General features: G+C 32.8%; 1 protein-coding gene, 1 long non-coding RNA gene and 2 other non-coding genes across 4 annotated transcripts; all 4 read right to left on the bottom strand.

The window, feature by feature from the left end:
* Positions 1 to 1,858: 1,858 nt before the first annotated feature.
* Positions 1,859 to 1,999, bottom strand: LOC118055622 (small nucleolar RNA snoR136). The gene has a single exon (XR_004688681.1). It is a non-coding gene; the product is annotated as a small nucleolar RNA snoR136 (small nucleolar RNA).
* Positions 2,000 to 2,064: 65 nt separating this feature from the next.
* On the bottom strand, positions 2,065 to 2,150 carry LOC118055620 (small nucleolar RNA SNORD25). Its single transcript, XR_004688679.1, has one exon. It is a non-coding gene; the product is annotated as a small nucleolar RNA SNORD25 (small nucleolar RNA).
* Positions 2,151 to 10,632: 8,482 nt separating this feature from the next.
* Positions 10,633 to 12,956, bottom strand: LOC118055596 (uncharacterized). The gene is made up of 7 exons (XM_035067555.2): positions 12,873 to 12,956; positions 12,672 to 12,796; positions 12,467 to 12,548; positions 12,232 to 12,364; positions 11,798 to 11,955; positions 11,175 to 11,690; positions 10,633 to 10,777 (listed from the first exon to the last, which is right to left on the bottom strand). Exons 4-7 carry the CDS (start codon positions 12,352 to 12,354, stop codon positions 10,633 to 10,635), a joined length of 942 nt encoding a protein of 313 aa, XP_034923446.1. The 5' UTR covers positions 12,355 to 12,364; positions 12,467 to 12,548; positions 12,672 to 12,796; positions 12,873 to 12,956.
* Positions 12,957 to 13,084: 128 nt separating this feature from the next.
* On the bottom strand, positions 13,085 to 19,543 carry LOC140955790 (uncharacterized). Its single transcript, XR_012170346.1, has 4 exons — positions 19,499 to 19,543; positions 13,982 to 14,058; positions 13,481 to 13,616; positions 13,085 to 13,334 (listed from the first exon to the last, which is right to left on the bottom strand). It is a non-coding gene; the product is annotated as an uncharacterized lncRNA (long non-coding RNA).
* Positions 19,544 to 19,983: the final 440 nt, after the last annotated feature.

Here is a 19,983-nt window from a genome sequence, read left to right as displayed (position 1 = left end):
TTTCCTAATATGATACAGACTTGACCGTCCAAAAGGAGTCTCTTATTTGCTCAGGTTGATTCAAGAATCCGCTGGCTTGAAACAAAAGCTAAGACCAGATTGGCTATCAATCTAAACAGGACATCAAAATTAAAAGAATCCAGTTAACTCTGCCAGATTTCATTTCACTTAACCCGCCACAACTGGGTCCAGGCTGAACGTCAAGCTATGAGACCTAGTAAAAATATCACAAAACTTTGCCGTCTAGAAGAGTTCCCGTCACTTCTCCTTTCTTTTCTTTAGTCTCATCCAAAAGCAACCCTGATGACTAATCCCCAGCTCAATTATTCGTTCAAGATTCAACATAGAAGGTTCGGACCAGCCACCGCATAATCTTCTTCTCTGCTGGCAGCCATGGCCGCCAATGTAATTCAATTATTAAAGGCGGAAACTGATCTAGCTACACCCGGTAGTCCATTCTATCTAGTTAAATCAACGCACTACTTTTCCTTTCGCTTCTATTTCTATCTTGGCCATTATTAATAGATTAGATTGATAATTTTATTTTACATAATAGGTCAAATTATTTATTAAAATATAGAATAAAAATCCCAATGCTTATGCGTTTGGGTCTTTTTAATTTTCTTAAATAAAAATTAAAATCAACAGAATTCTCAAAGGATTTTTTTTATTATTTACGTTGATTTTATAGATATTTATATATATTAAATATTAATTAAACAAAACTGGTGGCACGTGTGCAAACAGTTAATTTCTTAAAACGCAATGGGACAGCGTGTGCCCCACTCGGGAACGCTGGCAAATAGTTCAGTACCTGGGTTCTAACAGAATGTTCTCACTTGAGTTAAATTTTGTTTAAGTTAATCTGCTTTTGGATCTGAATTGTAAATACCTTAATTTACAAATCCAAACCTCTACGGTTTATTATCTTGTCATTCTGCAGATTAGGGTGTTTATCGCGCGCCAATAAGTCGCTCTGCCTCCTGCAGAGAAGCGTCGAAGGAACTGCAGTTACTGCTTGCTTAATATTATCCTCCCATGTATGTGATTGTGTTGAGGCAATCAAAACTGTAGCGATATGTAATTTGTGGGCACCGTCGATGATCAGAGCTTAATCTTTTCTGGATCCATCTTTTGGGATAACTACCAGCAACATGGATGGTCCTCAATGCATCATGTAGTTTCGTGACCACCTTGTCTTCTCTAACGAGCAAAGAATCTTAAAAAGGCATGAGGGAGTTCCAAGGTTTCAGAACTGAAAATCCAGGGTATAAATAATGTTGGTTGATTCGGCTTTCCATAGTTACTGACACTTTTGGAAACTCTTTGTAGAGAGTAGATGACGCTTCTTCACCAGTTCTCCCAAAGGAAGCGAAAATCACAATAACACTTGGGAAAAGAATGAGCAACACGAACAAAATGCAGCTAGCTCGTCCACACACCATGCCTCCTCCCCTTATTGGGCAGCAAGAGGTCAGAAAAATGGCATCTTCAATCTACTGAGGCCGTATTCAGAATCAGAGACCAGATTCCATACTCGTCCTAAAGTAGAAGTAATTCGCAAGTAACGCATCACAGTCGATAGATATCTCACTGATAATTGATGATCACAGGAATGGTTTTAACCTTGCAGAAAACAAACACACATTATCATGTTTGATTTCAAGAAAAACAAATTGATTATCATTTTGCGATTTTTTGAGGACATCCATAAAGATGAAAACAATCCTTCGATCAATCTTCAATTTTCCTTAAACCGAAAAATGGTTCCAACCAACATGTTATTATGATTTAATAGAGGATAGCGACATCAATTGACTGCAAATAAATTCAAAAGTAAGATAACATTGGAATATTAGAATGTAGTTCCCCGACGTCCAAATGCAACACAGAACGCCGCTCTGGATAGCGAGGGGAACAATTTATTTAGGCTTCACTAACATAAGCATAAGCTAATCAACTTAGATTTAGCTTTTATGAAGTACTGATGTGAAGCCTCAGATATTAGTAAAACCTAAACCAAAAACATAATTTGCAAAAAAAAGGTACAATAAAAGCATTAAGAAGAACTCAGTCCCTTAGATGTTCATAAAGAGTTGCGATCATTGCCGCAAGTCATTACAGGTCTGTATTGACTCATCACTGTTCCTTTAATGCTATGACCTCCGATTTTTTGAAGAACAAAAGAAGAAATTGAATAATGGAATGTAGTTGCCCCAGGTGTACTCCCAAAGCAACAAAATGAAGGGCTGAGGGAGATAAATTTAAAGAAGCAACACAAACACTTTTGCTTCAAGGGAACGAGTCATACGGGAATTGATAATCCACGCTGACCAGATAGTGAAGCCTACTCTTATTCATAATCATAAAAGGAGTAAAAAACAACCTCTAGTGGATTTGAAAAAAAAACAAAGAAAATACCAAAGATTAATTTTCAAATAGAGATCTTGACTTTGATAGTCCTAAGCTAAAAGAAGGGGAAGAACACAAAACCTAATGAGCAGTTGCTGTAGAAAATTCATCGACGCTATACGAAGACTGGGAAACCTTGTTTTATAGAGTGAGATGAGGATATGAGAGAACGGCTCTTCTGCGGATTCTTTAAATAAGTGGTTCGAGGGTTTACCCTAATTGCCTTAGGAAAGTACTGAATTGACCTTAGTAAATGGGCTTTGAAGTTTTAAGATGTTCAGTGGTTATTCAATCATGGGCTTTTCTTGTCAAAAAAAGCCCATTTAGTTTTAGATGGGACATTTTTACTGTTCTCAGCTCTGAATTTGTGTGGATAACTGAGGGCAGCCAGTAGCAGTAATTCAAGAAATGGGCTTTACGTTATTTGCTTGGATCAATTAGGCTTTATGTTCAAGTACATCAGAACCCTCCTCGCTCTGTACCACCACCTTCATCAGCATCTACAAACTTTCACGCTCGAAAATTCTGTTCGTCCTTTTCTTTTCTTTTTTTAATGAAAAATACTGGAATAATCCGTGTATTTATATATATATATATATATATATATATTAAAAAATCTAAATATTCAATAAATATATATATTTGGGGCTGGACTGGATGAGTTTCAGGTTAGGTTTGATAATATTCATATTATATTTATTATTTTTTAAATAAAACAAATATCTAAAAAATATTATATTATTCCTGTCGAGATAATATCGATTAGGTATGGATTAATTTATCATCTCTACTGATTAGGCTTTTGCATGGATCATTTTAGGGCCATTATTCTAAAGTTGGGCTTGACGTTATTAAAATGCTGCGTGGTTCAAGAGCAAAGAACAAGGAGAGCGGGCGAATTCCAGTCAACTATTGGGACAACAATACAAAGAGAAAAGAAAAGAAAGCATTGCTTATTTTTGGATTGATTCAGATTTTACCTATAAAAGTAATCAAGTTAAGATTTTATAAGTTTTTTTAAAAAAAAATCAGTTCCAACCAACCGGTTTCGGTTTAGTTTGGTTATTTTATATTAAAAATGACAAATTATATGTTTTTTTTTTTTTACTTTCTAATGGATTCTTTTTGATCCGGTTCAAGTTTTTTTAGTTAAGTTCAGTTTGGTTTTTTTCTTGACTAAACTGGTTTTGTTCAGTTTTTTTATTTAAAACTTATTAAATTGAAACCAAACCAAAACAAATTTTTTAAAAAATATTATAATATGTTTAATCTATTTTTTTTCTTGGTTCTGTTTTTTCAGTTATTTTTTTCTAGTTTTCTCAGTTTGTCAACTTTTTTGCTCACCCCTACTTTTGAATATATCGGACGAAGGGTATTTTAGAATTTTAATGCAGTTTCATGAGTATTGAAAATAATATAGTTTGAACATAAAAGAAATTGGAAATAATGGTTGTTTTAAAAATTATATTTCTTTTAATTTAATTAACATTCATAAAAAGTCAACTCACAATTTTATGAAAATTCAATGGCTAAGAAATGAAATTCAAGATCCAATGACGAAACGAGAATGGATTAATTGGGACACATCGGAGCTTTGTTTTCGACACATTCAGTACTGTTAGAAAGATTTTAATAAGATAATTCTAAACAAACCTTAAAAAACCACTAAACATTGCCGTGATTTGTTAAAAGTTTTGTTCTGAATTAAGTTAGGGTTATTTATGATGTTGTTTTATGTTTTTCTATTGTGTACTTAGAATTATTTCATTAAAATCTTTATAACGGTATGGGGTGCGTTAAAAATAAAATCCAGATATGTCCCCAACAACCCTTTTTTTTCCTTGCTTTTATTTCCTCATTTCTCTCTCTTTATCAAATCACTTTCATCTCCTATTTATTTATTGGTCTTTGTATTTTTAATCTTGTCTTTTGGTTATTAAATTTTTATAAAAAAAATTTATTAATTTTTACTTAGATTAATTAATTTTTAAAATTCTAATATTGTTCAATGAAAGTTTCAAAAAAAATAACACAATTGTATTCAAACTATTCAAGATATCTTTTAGTTATTTTTAAAATTTTTATAAAATTTATTTTTTAGTTATTGAATCTTAAATCTTATCTTTTAATTATTGAATTTTTATAAAAAAAATTATTAACTATTATTTAGGTTAATTAATTTATAATTTTTTTTTGAAATATTCACTATACAACAACTATTTCAAATAGCATTTATGTAAAAAAAAAATTAATCTAAAATCACAATTATATTCAAACTATTCAAGATATCTTTTTTTAACAAGTGTTGTTGTACCAAGACTTGAAGGGGTGTGTTGGACCTATCACCCTATAACCTAACAGTTAACATGTGGGAGAGCTGCGGGGGCTCCAAAACGACAATGCTTCAGTAACCACACGGCGATGTCCTCGAGAAGGACATGTTATCTCACGAGGATAAATCTGTGATGCGCATATCAGTAAAAATTATAATGGTCGAATATTAGTTTTTTCTTTTTAAACTTACTTCTCCTCCGTTCTAAGAAAAAGTTCGCCTGAGGTGATGCAGGTTAGCAAAATTTACATTTTAATCCGAAGATATCTTCGTGATTTATTTTATTTTATTTTTTGAGAGCACCGCATTCTGTTTACCTGTTCCCATGATCCATTTCCTCCGTGGATTGATTCTGTATACGAGGACTGAACACTCTAACCTGGGCCTGTACTCGGACAATGTGCTAATTAATGCCATCTCACAGGCTACTGTGGCAGAGGCCTCGGGGATCAGCGTTCTTTTCCTATTCAAGTAGCGAAATGAAAACAGAATCTTCTATTTGTCCACGCTCTCACACATAGTTTTAAGAACCGGTCTGGTAACCGGTTCAGTTCAAAATTTAAATTTCAAGTTTTAATCGAGTTATTAAGTTGACCTAGTTAAAATCTTTTATGTTAAAAAATAAAAATAATATTTTTTTTAGTAAAAAAATAAAAGTCAATGAATTCGTATTCAGGTCTTGCCAAGTCATTCTGGGTTGTACCGGGTTTCAAAACTATGCTCTCGCATACCATGGTAAAATTTATGTTTTTTTTTTTTAATTAATTAAATTTATTTCATTTTTACTTTAAATTGATATTTTTAATATTTTCAAATCATTTTAATATATCAATGTTAAAAATACATTTTAACAATAAAAAAATATTATTTTAAAATATTTTTAAGTTTAAAAACCACTTAATATTACAATATCAAATAGATTCTAAATATTATTATTTATCCCGCATTATTATTTTTTATTTTATAATTTAATTTAATTTTTTAATCAAATTCTTTCCTGTTATATTAATATAGTTTTACACGTTAAAGTATTGTTTTCTTTATTTACATGCTTTCGCATGTATAAAATTTTAGCATTGTTTTAAAAACTGATTTTACTAGATATAAATTTTATTATACTTGAAATAATTAGAATAACAATGACAAAGTAAACAAAAATAAAAATAAAACAGAGCCCAGTGTTTAAAAAGCACATCAAATTACATTCTGGTCCCTAAAGTTTGACTTGTGCAATTTAGTTGGTCCCTAAAGATTATGGACTTAAAATTCAGGTCCTAGAATTTATTTTTTCACCTTTCAGTTTTTGAAAGTTCAGAGATTGCAGGGAAAAAGAAGAAGGGTGAAAGGTGGGTTGGCTAATATTAATATCAATGAGTTTTTATTAAGAAGAAAAGTTTCATTAAGATAACTTAGATTCTTTATATTATCAAGGAAAAAAAATTGAAGCTTGAAAAAGTTTTGTTATGTAGTTTATTTTTTTTTTTTAATCAAGGGTGGGAATTTTTAGGTTGAATTTATTAGATTTCTTTCTAGAATTTTTAGGTCAAAACAAATTTTAAAATAAGTTTTTTATCCCAAAACTTTCCTCTTAACTTTTCAATAACATGAAATGACTGGAACTAGTATATTGACTTGTACTCCATAATAATTTAATAATTTTTTTAAAAATATAAAACAATTATGAAAAGTATAAAGCGCTAGATCCAAGACGATTGGGTTTGAATGAGGAGAGAGACCCAATAGCCTTAGGTTTGGCGGTCTGGTAAAATCCAACAACACTTTTTGATTAAAAAACAACAAAGATAACGCTCCTTGGTGCAACAATGTCGTTTACAGTGTAAACACTGTATGCCTAAAGTGCAGTCTACAATACAAACATATGCACACAATAATTGCACATTGTTTTTTCTTGGGTTTGGCTGTGAACCAAACCCAATAATATTGGGTCTAACGACCAAGCCAAACCTAACAGCACTTTTTAATTAAAAAACAAAAAAAACAATGCTCCATAGTGCTACAATGTTATTTACAATGCAAATACTCTATATTTATAGTGTAGTTCACAGTATAATGAGTTTATATTTCTCGTTGTTGTATAGTATTTTTCCATGCTTTTTAAAATATAATATAATTTAGAGTACAAAATAATATGACATTTATCTTATTTAAGTTATGCTATATATTTTTTAAAATAATTTAGTGCTGACGCTTCATATGATTTTTTTTTTAAATTAAGTGTATGATACGTCAGCCTCCATTTGAAAAAAAAAAACCGGACATGCCTCCATTTGTTTGTGCCAGGGCGAGGCGCAACCAGTCCCTGTAGTCCACGACTGACCTGTTTTAAAACACACACACACGCACGCACACGCACACACGCACACACGCACACACACTTTGAGCCCGTTTGGCTCTGCGGCTGCGGCTGCGTTTCATGGAAAACGCAGCGCCCAGCCGTTTGGTTAAAGAAAAAAGCATTTTACTGTTCATTGGGCCCACTTGAATTTTGCGTTTTTAACGCATGAAACGGAAAACAATAACTTTATGCTTTTTTTTACTGTACATGTTAATTGCACTGTTCAATGAACAGTGCAATTAACATGAACAGTATATAGTGTATACTGTTCATGTGAACAGTGCAGGAGAACTGCACTGTTCACTCAAAACCAGTGAACAGTGCAATTCTCTTGCACTGTTCACTTGCCTGCGTCTTCTTCTTGTTTTTTTTTTTAATAAGTGTGTGTTATTTTTTTAGTGTGTTATTTTTTTAACATTTAAAAAAAATAAATTAGTTTAGAGTGAAATTTATACCTGATAATATTTTATCTAATTTTATTACATGCTAAAAATATTATAAAAAATATAGTTTTTGTTTGATGTATTTCGTATGTAATGAAATTATAAATGGTTTTATGAAATAATAAAAAATATTTTATATAAAGTATGATTTATTTCATGATAAAATAGCAATAGTTAAATCTACAATATTTAAATTAAAAATCATAAGTACTAATATATATTTTTAAAATTATTTTATAACCTCAATTTTAAAATTATTTTTAACCAAACACATTAAACTACTTTTTCTTCAACTTCAATTTCAACCATAGTTTTAACCAAACACCTATTTTTTCAAATCAAACTCAACTAAAAGTACTTTTTATAAAACAACTTTTTTTAAACCACAACCACAACAGCTACCGCAATGCCAAACACACTCTTTAATGACGGTTGTTTACGCCACTATTTTAAGCAAGCATTTTTTCTTACCACAGCTGCAACCCTGTGAAGATGAAAATTACCATATGAATTAAATTTTATTTTTTTACCACAGCATTTTATTACAAATACATGTTGTGTAATAAAATATAAATGTATATATAAATTAAATTTTATTAACACAGTATATAGCCTTGTAAGAAATTTTATAGAAAAAGCCCATCAAGATATTTGTCTATCTGTGTAATTCTAAAATAAAATTTTACACCCAAAATATTCCAAATTGGTTACAGAGCCAGGTGAGACTGGATGTGTAAGTTTCCTGGTATGAAAATTTTATTTTGGATTTTCAGTTATAAAAACAATTTGATGAGTTTTATGAATAAAATATTTTTTTACAAGATAATTTTGGTAATTATCCATGGGGATTCAGCAACTCGGAGCTTATATAAAAGAATATCGAGTCAATTTAAAAATTAAATTCAATAACGGGGGCCATGAACAAGATATGTATATGAACAGGCCATTTATTCAATAATTGAAGTAATTTTTTTTTTTTTTTCAAAACCTCGAGAGAAAAATCAAAACTTATTTTAGCATCAGCAATTACCTCATCACGTCCTTGATAAGATTACTAGCCTTGGTACCCGCGCTATGCCGCGGGTCATTTTTTTTGTATAAAAATATAAAAAAAAAACAATAAAAATTTAAAAATCTTGGATTTTTTTGCAAGGCCATACCCAAGAATCTTGGGTTTGGCTGCAACGCCTGACCTAAAAGTAATATTTAGAATATTAATAATAAAATTAAACTTACATGACCCAAGTTTAAGTGAGTCTAATTGCAACACCGGACTCAAGAATTTTGGATGTGGGTCTGGCTATAAGGTCGTGTTATAAAAGTGTGATAATTAAATAAATTAATTAAAAAAAAACAAAGAAAAAAAATCAACAGAAAGGAAAAAACTAATGAAGAAAGAAAAAAAAATTAAATTAATTGGGTTAACCCTTTAAACCAGGTTATCCCGTAAAACCTTGGATTTGCGTCATGAAAGTTTGATAACTAAATAGAATTTAATTTTTTTTAATGATTTTTTTTGTTTGATTTAGTTTGTTAATGTTAAATTTTTTTATTTGGTTATCAGATTTTCATGATACAGATCTCGAGTTTGATGGGTTGACCTGATTTGACGAGTTATTTTTTTCATTTAGTTTAGTTTGTTAAAGTTAATTTTCTTTCTATTTAATTATCAGACTTTCATACTTTCATGATACGTGTCCTGAGCTTGACAGGTTAACTTGATTTGATGGGTTAACCCAATTAATTCTGGGTAAACCCGTTATTTTATTCCTCGGTCCAGTGTTACAGTGTCTTGAGTTTGGCTGCAACACCTGACCTAAAAATAATATTTATAATATTAATAATAACATCAAACTTGCATGATCCAAGTTTAAGTGGAGGTGGCTGTAATACCAGATCTAATAGTCTTGGATGTGGGTCTGGCTATAAGGTCGTGTCATAAAAGTGTGATAATTAAATAGATTGAAAAAAAAGAAAAAAAAAACTAATAGAAAAAAAAACTAATGAAGAAAAAGAAAAAAAATGAATTAACTGGATTAACACGTCAAATCTGGAATTCACATCATGAAAGTTTGATAACTAAATAAATGAAAAAATTAACGGGTTTACCTAAAGTTAATTGGGTCAACCCATCAAACCAAGTTAACCCGTCAAGCCAGGATACATGTTATGAAAGTCTGATAATTAAATAGAAAAAATTTAATAACAACAAACTAAATAAAAAAACTTCATTAAAAAAAATAAAAAAATAAAAAAATAAGATAGTTAAATAATATAATAATAATATATTAATAATGAGTAAAGTGAGGTGTAAAAAAAAAAAAAAATTCATTCACTTATGCTTAGGAATAATATAATATAATATAATAATAATATATTAATATAATATAATAATAATATAATGAGTAAAGTGAGGTGAGGCGTAAAAAAAAAAGTCGAATAATATAATAATAATATATTAATATAATATAATAATAATATAATGAGTAAAGTGAGGTGACGCTATATAATAATAATATAATGAGTAAAGTGAGGTGACGCAAAAAAAAAAAAAAAAAAAAAAAAATAATCTTTCATTCATTTATGCACAGGAGGCGTGGGGAAAGCTACAGTACTTTCCCCACGCGTTTTAGAGTTCTACTAGTCTTGATACCCGCGCGATGCCGCGGGTGTCAAAATCTGTAAAAAAAAATTTTGCACATATTATATGGGAATAGATAGTATATTCACAGAGTTAGTTGCAAAAGTTAAGTTCAGATAGTTAACAAAGTTAGTTCAAGCATAACAAAAGCAGCGAGAGGTAAATATTTTATGCTTTATACATATAGGTAGAGAATTGGACGTGAATGAGCAGCAAGCTGTATCAACAACGCAGATGATGAAGACGCCCAATCAGGTTGTGATGTTGGAAAAGCAAGCATTGACTAACCAAATGTTAATTGGTTTCCTATTGGAAAAAATCAGTGTAACTGAAAGTCATAAATTTTATACAGCAACAAATATTAAATTTTTTTTCAAGATAAATCAGTAATGAGAAATGAAGATGTCATTATTGTTGAGTATGTGAGTTCATAAAGAAGGGAAACTAATTAGAAGTTGATGCTTACTTTTTCAGGTGATGAAACGGAGAGGCGCTGCTTCTTTGAAAGTTGAGGTGCAGGATTGTCATAATCTTTGTAGAGATGCTCCTTTGATGAGTCTTCGTTGAAGGGTTTTGGGTGGGGAAGCTGGGTGCTGAATCATATGTTGAAAGGAAGTACTTAAGGAATGGAAAATGTAAACAATGTGAATGAAAGACAAAACAATTTATTTATTAGTAGAACAATTAAGTAATAACTTTCATAGGATGAATGTTGAGCAAATATTAGATAGTGGTGTCTTGGACGTTAATATCTTGAAATCAAAAAATAAGAATAAAAATAATGATATAGCTGAAAAAAGATTCCACGGGATGATATTTGCATGCCAAATAAGATATTAAGAATGAAAGGGAAGAGTATTTATAAAGTTGTTGATCAGGCAAGGAATAATTACTAAAGGAATGCATATCAAAGAAATGAGATAGTGGCCTCCGCTGGTGTGTCATGTTTGCACTGGAATTATTTGTTATGTGTGGGGAGGCAAAGCAAACCTGTCGTGTGGCTCAACATCATTGAAGGTTAGTGCTCTTTTTGACTGGCGATGGCAGCTGTCATGGAACGTGTCTTTTTGTGGAGAGGTGTCCTGCTGTGAAGCTGGAGTCTGAATCTGAGATTGATCTACATCCAAGGGATCTGCAACGTTTGGTGTTGAAGGGGTGAAAGTCCTTGAACTTCCAGCAGCAGAGGTTATTGAGGCTGGCGTGTCAATGTTTTTAATGGGGCTAGGTGGGCTAACAGATGCTTTAGTTGGTATTTCATCAAAGATGTTGCAAACATATATCTCACATCTGCCGAGAACAGATTTGTATGCTCCAAATCGAAGCTGAAATATTTTTGTCTTGTTTAATTTCTCAATCATTTGAGGTGGAACAGTAAATGGGTCAGTGAATTGTTTGTCGAACACCAAATGATGAGCTGAAGCATTGAAAAAATACTCAGCTGTCTTGCCAGAGAGAAGAAAATTCGTGACATCTTGACCATCGCTAACGATGCAGTTAAGTCTGAACCTAAAAGATATGAAAAAGAGCTCCAGTTAAGAATGAAATAAAAGCATGGGTTAATATATGTTTTAGCTGAAAATTCAACGTTGTTTTGGTATGCTTATTAGTTGAACCATGGGACTGGTGCAGAGGATGGATAGTCATGCTCCATGCATCGCAAATTATTAGGGAGTCCAGAGAGTGGCTTGTTGCAATCTGGACAGCTTTGACACCACCATCCCTTGAAGAGATCATAATCAACTATGAAAGCTTTACATGTAAATCTTTCATTCTGCAGGTGTCAATTAAAGCACAAAGTCATACATTTTTTTTTCATAAAAATGCAGGCTATGCAGTGTTGGTGATTGCCAACAGCAGTGTAATCATAATATTATAGGGGTCTGGAACCAGCCATGAGATATAAAATTATAGGCCTTGAACTTCTATGCCATGATTCTTGATTCTAGACACTATATTTGACGATCTATCTTTATTAGACAATTGTTGGGCTTGGGCATCACGACATGAATTGCAATAAGTAATATTTAAAGAATAACATAATAGATACCTTGTGTTCGTATGGGTCCATACAGAGGATCTCCCTTATTGTTCTTCTATTTTCATTTATCTGAGTTTCCAATGAGAGGACAGCTCCTGATGATGGAGGCAGCTGGTGTAAGTCAACAGCCATTTGAGCATAGCTACAAAAAGATAAAGAAAAAGGTGTTGAGAATTAATTTAAACATTAATACATAAATTTGATTTTAACAAATGCAAAAGGTTCAAAGAATATAGAAATTTACTAATGCTTGTATGCTAATAATTCTGGTATGTCCGGGTTAAAATACCAAACTGAAGCTGCGGTGCCAATTAGATTTGCAGATCCTATAAAAAATGTAACAACCACATATTTATTGGTGTATATTTAATGTGAAGAGGTTATGAAATTTGAACCGAAAATCTAATAACATTGAATGATGGTAGGCCTGATGATAGAACGAAGGAAACCTCTAAATTCAGAGACACGAAAACCAGCAAAAGCAACGATAAGAGGAGAATCTTGTTCTGCTAAAGATGCGTCGTCAAAGCTTCGAGCAATGTCACCCCATAAAGTGATACGAAGCTCCTCGCCTCTAAACAAAATAAAAGTATATTAGACTAATGCTAGGAGGAATTCAATATAATAAATAATTTGAATTTATCATTAACCGTATATTTTCAAGGATGAACTCCCTTTTGTCTTCAAGTGTTTGCCCCCGAACCAAAATCTTTTCAATTGGTTGTATTGCTTTTAGCCTACCGAGAGCATCTATATAAATAATTGAATAGTCATGTTAGTGGAATGAAAAAACTATGCATGATACAGTTTGGTACATAAGGGTAAGAATGAAGAACACCTGTGAGAAGTCTTGATCCTTTTTCTTTGTTAAGGACATGTGCAAAATCTGTGAAATTAAAGTAATATCGTGGAATTGAAAGTGGGGGAGAATTGAGGTGAGTTACTTTGGTGTCAGACTTAAGATCAACAACAGCTTCATGGCCAACAACAACATTCATGTAGCGATTTTCAAAGGTGTAGAAATTTTTGACTTCATAATATCCACCTTCAATAATGATTGAAGAAAAATGTGCAGCATCTCTAGATTTGGCTGATCCTTGTATTGCACCACCCTTGTTCATTAAAAAAGGCAAATAATTGGTGACATTGCATAATTGTGTGGGAAATTAAAAAATGGACCAAAAAAAAAGCATGCAAGCAGAGGCAAGAATTTGAAGAAAACAATAATAAAGATTATATTAGTAGATATGTTGCATACCTCACGATCAACAAATAGGCAATTGAAGTTTGTTGCTTGTCCATTTTGTTTTGGAATCCAAACACGACATACTCGAGCTCGGATTAAAGGGTAGAAAACATATTTTTTAATGTTGTGTAAATGAATAGCCATTACTCTGCATTTAAAAAAAGCAAGGAAAAATTGAACAAATAAGCGAATAATTAAACATGAGATTAAAATATAAACATAGTAGTAGATCTAAATGGAACCCAAATCTGAAAATATAAAGCTAATATGGCAGAAAAGTGTCATCATAAAAGCATAAATTCTATTTAATTGTAGGAAATGTAATTCAGATCATGAATACATGTGTATGACAATTGATTATTTTCATACATGTATGGCAAAGGTGAAAGTAGTATATGAAACAAATTAATGGTTAGGAACAACAAAAATCAAGAATTAGCATGTCCACTCATTACTCAATATTAAAATCACCTTAAGCATGGAGTAAGGGCTGTGAAGAAAAAACAAACTTACATGAAATTGTAAGGGCAAGGAGTGAAGTCGTTGATCCAAAGTAGAAAAATAAATAGCAGACGAAGTGACAGGCTAACCTGAAAAGACATGAAAAGACTTTATGAAAAATAGAGGAGTATGAGAAATTATTGTCCGCATGCAACAAAAAACAAAAAAAGCAAAAACTTAAATATATTATAGTTAAAATGGAACTAATTTTTTTTTATATATATATATGTTGAAAGAAGACTCATAGATGTTCAAGGTTATGAATAAGGAATTTAAACACACAAAAGATACAACAATGAATACAAAGATTACCTTTTGGTAATAATTGAATGATATCCTTGTAAACAATGTTTTTTGGCATAACATGATGGTTTTCCTTCATGATCGAGGGAAATGATTTTAAGTCCATTATTTGATGTAGCTCTTGATAAAGCAACATATAATTGACCATGACTGAAAACTTGTTCTTTCAAGAAGACACCAACAATCTTAAGTGATTGTCCTTGGCTTTTATTAATAGTCATAGCATAGCAAGGCCTAATAGGAAATTGTCTCCGTTTGATTGTGAAGGGCATTTTTTATCATTAACTGGAAAGACAATTCGTGGAATAAAAACTCGATCTCCAATGTTAGAACCGGTAATAATTTGGGCTTCAATAATTCGCTCGGCAAGCTGTGTAACAATAAGCCTTGTTCCATTGCATAAACCAGCAGAGGGATTAAGGTTCCGAAGTAACATAATCGGTGTGCCAATTTTCAATGAAATACTGTGTTGGGGCACACCATTAAAGTCAAGCTGGTTGATAAATTCAATTGGATACAATAAATCGATGTTGTTAATATCACCAGAAGTTGTTTGGATAGAATCACAACTAAGAAAGTTATATTTATGACCAGGTATAATATCAAGGATAAAATTATTAATCTCAGAAACAGTTAGGTTCTTCGGTGTAACAATTGCTCTGTCTTTAAAGTAGAATGGGTCAAGATGAGCTCTTTCAATGTCAGGATATATGGCAGAGACAATAGCTGCAATTGGAGAATCAATTACTTCAACCTGAAGCTCACATGGGATTTTGATAAATGCCGCATCATGATCATCCGAAACAGCCAAATCACATATTTGTCCATCACCAATTAAAAGGATCCACTCTGCAAACTGTCTAAGTTCATCCTTTTGGTCTGGGCTTAAACCTTCAGCTGATAGTCGCATATTTTGATTCAAAGTGAGGAATGTGAATGCAGACCATAGCAATGAGCTAGTAAAAGAAGCATTAATTATTTTCTTCTTTTGTTCCTCCAGGTATAACAGGAAGAATTTGTCGGAAATCCCCACCTAATAAGACAGACTTGCCACCAAATGGATTGTTAAGTCTAAGAACATCTCGTAGAGACCTGTCCAAAGCTTCAAAACAGAATCTATTATTCATTGGAGCCTCATCCCAAACAATAAGTGATGTCATCTCCAGTAGTCGTGAAAGGTGAGTGTTGTGTTTAATCTCGCATGTTGAACTCTCATTAACTTCTAATGGAATTTTAAATCTAGAATGGGCTGTTCGCCCTCCAGGTAATAGAAGAGAAGCTATTCCAGATGAGGCAACAGCAAGAACAACTGAACCTTCAGATCTAACTCGATTAATAATTGTATGCCATAAAAAAAGTCTTTCCTGTTCCACCATGACCATGAACAAATATGAGCGCTTGTTTCTTTTGTAGTATAGATGTAATAACAGAATCATAGATGTTTCTTTGACATGGATTAAGAAGTGGCATAGCTAATGAATGGTTATTTCTAAGCTCAGCAAGATCATAGTTAAGCTCTTCCCTTAAAAGTTTTGTTCCTGACTTCATCCATCAATCGACCATTCGGCATTGGAAGTTTATGATCTTCCAACGATGTCCCGGAAGCATTAAAAAGTTGTTCAAGCTCATACAACACATAGTTCTTAAGTTCGTCATCAGAAAAACGAACGTTCAACATTGAGAAAGAAGATCTCAGATGATATTCAATGTCATCATGCATGGAGTGCCAAAATTGATCGAAAAGACTATTTGGATCAGCAACCTCGCAAAACATAATAATATTAATAAAAAGTTGCCTTAGCTGCGGAGAAGAAGCTGTTGGAATAGCCTCACCAAATGCATCTGACCATTCTTTATCATCTCCTAAGAGTCCCAAAGCCTTGCATGCAAGTTGAAAAGTTGGAAATATTGTACCAGAGATTTGCCGCAAGTCTTCGAAGTTCTTTGCTCCTTTAACATGATTAAGTAACATTCTGAGAAAATACAACTCTCCAGCTGCAGGATGGACATACACAATGCGACCAAGGCAAAATCCACGTGATCTAACAATCCATTCTTTTTGCCTAGCATCCCAAACATACTTGTTTGGAAACTGTGAGTAAAATAGATCTCGTGCATCGACATCAACCCTGTTGCGCTCAAACCACTCTGTGAGCATTGTCTTATTAATGCCAGGTCTCCCAAGAACTGACGATAAGGATTGATTACCTGAAAAAAAACACATGGTGTTGTAATGGCAGATGGACTTGAAGTCTTTCAACAGCTGGGCTCCTTGAATGGATTGGGAACTGGAATAACCGCCACACTGCTTCATATGGACAAATGAATCTACAGTTTAGATAAGCTTGTATTTCATCATCAGTATCTTTTTTTCAGAACCATTCTGCATCGATCAACTCCTTTGCTAACATACTTAAAAAGATACTTGATGAGTAGAGATTGGCAACAAATTTCAACATTAATGTGTGCATGGTATCGAAGCAAAAGTTCTTTGTTGTACGGGACAACATGACAATTTGACAGGGAAATACCATTTCTAACAATGTGACCCATAGGTTGCATGCGTCGTTTATAGTAAACAAAGCCATTCTCACCAAAGATGGTTGCATCTTTGTTTTTTTTTTGGAAACTGTTTGGAACATTTATTCTTTTCCATACATTGAGCCTTTGGATTTGCAGCGCCACATGGACCATGCATCATAAATTTTGAAACGATCTCATAGCAAATAGGATCTTGATGCTTGTCAGGTATTTCAGCTGAAATAATAGAGTCAACATCCTCAGGCGAACGGAATTTGAATTCTGGAGCTAGCCAAACTAACAAATGAGTATGTGGCAAACCTCTTTTTTGGAACTCCACAGCGCAAACATCTAAAAAGAGAAAATGCAAGTAAAGAAGTAAAAACGGATGTTTGTAGAAGGATAAAAATAGAAACTTGAAATTTAAGAAATCAAATAGAAATACCAGCAATTGTCCGTCCGAAAGGTTTTCCGGACTTGATGAATGACATCATATCAATTAGCTTGGAATGAAATACCCTTGCTATGATGTCAGGTTTGTCCTCAGGTTGATAGCTCCTTGTTTTTTTAATTTCTCGGCGAATTTCAGGCCAATTAACATTGCAGGTAAATGTGATAAAAAGATCAGGATTCCCATAACACCTACATATGGCCATAGCATCTTGGTAATTATTAACCATATACCGAGGGCTTCCTGTTAAAGATGATGGAAGTATAATTTTCCCTGTAGTTGATCCATCAACATCACCTCTAGTAACAGCATCATGTATTCCCTTGTAATGCTCACTTCTAAGATTTTCTTGGTTTGCACGTATAAAATCCAAACGTTCCTCTTCAACATTAACAAATGCATCAACCAAAAATTGCTGGTACAATCGTCCGCCTTTTATGAGAGTGCTTTCTTGTTTTTCTCTTTCATGAATGAGATAAGCATAATAGGCTCTCATTGAAATCTTTTGCCTTTTTTTAGGTGGTTGCTGCTCTTGATGAGCTAATGGAATATCAGTGTGAAAACCATCCTCACCATATGGAAAAAGAAGTGGATAATGAAGGGACATAAATTTAGGATGAAGCTTTGAGATCCTCTGAAGTGTTCCAGATAAACTTTCAATAATTATGTCCCGATCAGATCGACAATGACCAATGTCCCCAACAACCAAACCACCAATGTCATTTAAAGAAGGATCATCGTATTGCCTTGAGTCATCATCTCTTTTACCAATTAACCGAAGTTTGAATTCTGGAACCTCGACATCCCCGAACCTTTGTCCAGCATGACGGAACAAACGAACCAATTGATTAGATGAATCAAGCATATTGATTAGACCAACAACAATCTGACTATCCAAGCTTGATTGAAAATTTTCATTGCAGAATGGTTGCAGCCGGTTAGAAACCTCATTATCTGTATCGAAAATATAAAGCTGTGCAAACTTGGGGCCTCTATTATCCATGGGAAGAAGAGAACCCATAAGATGGTGGCAATATCCATTGACCTTAAAAACATAAGATCCAGGCCGAGAATTAACAGAATGATCAACCACAGCCCCCATGGACGTGAAAGCGAACATTGAGTTATAAGCACGAATTTCACGTCGAAACTTCTTGGACGATGAACCATTGTTTGGGTTAAGGAGGTTATCAAGATAGTTAGGTGTTTCTTGTGGAGCAGGAAGCACAACCTTTCCATTATTACAACAAAGTGTAAAGCATGGGTTTGTTTTGGCTGAACGGGCCAAGCGTTCTTGCAACCAAAAAAGAGCGTTGCAATGGTTACACTTGTATGTTTTATCCCCAAAATCAATGTATTCAATTAAATAACCTGTAAAAAAATAAAGTTGAGAGAGTTGAACGAATGATATAAAATAGGCAATCATAAATACAGGTTAAATGGCTACAAAAGGTACATGATTGGATTACATACGCCTTTTTTTTTGCTGATATAATGCCTGGCTTATAGTAGATTGATGATTAAGGGTTTGCTCAGAGAATTCTTCAGATTCATCACAGTGAAATGAAGCAAGTGCGGTAGATTGTGGAGGATTGGATAGCCTTGCTGCATTAATTTCATTACTTTCAGTTTGCACTATGTTGCTTGATAAGGAGAAGGTGGTTTGTATATCTATGTGCTGGCGTGAACAAACCAAAGTGCCAACCCCTTGAGTATGTTGTGGAGCAGATGGTGTATTTGAAGAGCTCGGGTTATTGGATAGCAAGATTCTATCAACAGGGGTTTCGTAGTCATTCAAGACAAATTGTGAGTATGGAGAAGATGGCACATACTCATTCGGTTGAACATGTCCGTGAGGACTTGTCATGTTGCTCTAAATAAATTATGAAAATAAAAACACCAAGGTAAATGAAAGAAAAACACAAAAAAACCATGATTAGTACATGATCATGGCTAAGTGAAGGAAAACACAGGGATAGAGAAAATGCTAATGGCATGCACTTTCTAAAGAAATCATGTAAACATAGGGATAATTACACTGAAATGTTTGATATATCATAAGACATGATAATAGGGTAGGGTTAGCTAAAAACATAACTCCTTGGTTCAGGAAAGGATGGAGATATAACAATAAAATATTAAGCGATTAAAAAAAGACATTATGTGTTGCTAAACATAGGAATACCATAATCATGATTAAGCATGCAAGGAAATAGAAATGGATAAAGTAAATAAGAGAGAGGCACAAAATAAACCTGAGAAAATACCGATGATAAAAAAAAGTAGCCCCTTCAAAAGACCTGAAAAACGAAGTTCAATTTTGATTAATATGTGCAAGGATAAAAATAAACAGACATGGGGTATAAGATCTGGAGAATGAGGCATGAAAGAACAAAAAAAAAAAAAAAAGATGAGGCAACATATCTAGGTAAAAGAAATCAGTATCACAACTCCAGCATAATTATCACAATGGTATAAGCTACAAAGAATAAAGGCAATAACTTCTACAATCTATCACAATTCTGGTGAATGCTAAAGAAAAAACAAAGGAAAGTAACAAAATCAAAACAAAATCGTATAAGCTGCAAAGAATAAGGGTTATAATCTTTGTAATTTTTTTAATGAGAGTGTCCCGTGTCCCGCAATGTTTTTTAAAAAATTCAAACATAAGGTAAGAAATTTTTTTATTTTCAAAACCATACTATAATCCATAGTTTGACATATGCAAACACTGCTAAAA

This window comes from Populus alba, chromosome 1 (assembly GCF_005239225.2).
Source record: "Populus alba chromosome 1, ASM523922v2, whole genome shotgun sequence".
Taxonomy (NCBI): Eukaryota; Viridiplantae; Streptophyta; class Magnoliopsida; order Malpighiales; family Salicaceae; genus Populus; species Populus alba.
The sequence above is the reverse complement of the archived record's forward strand: the minus strand, read 5'-3'. Positions and strand labels throughout refer to the sequence as shown.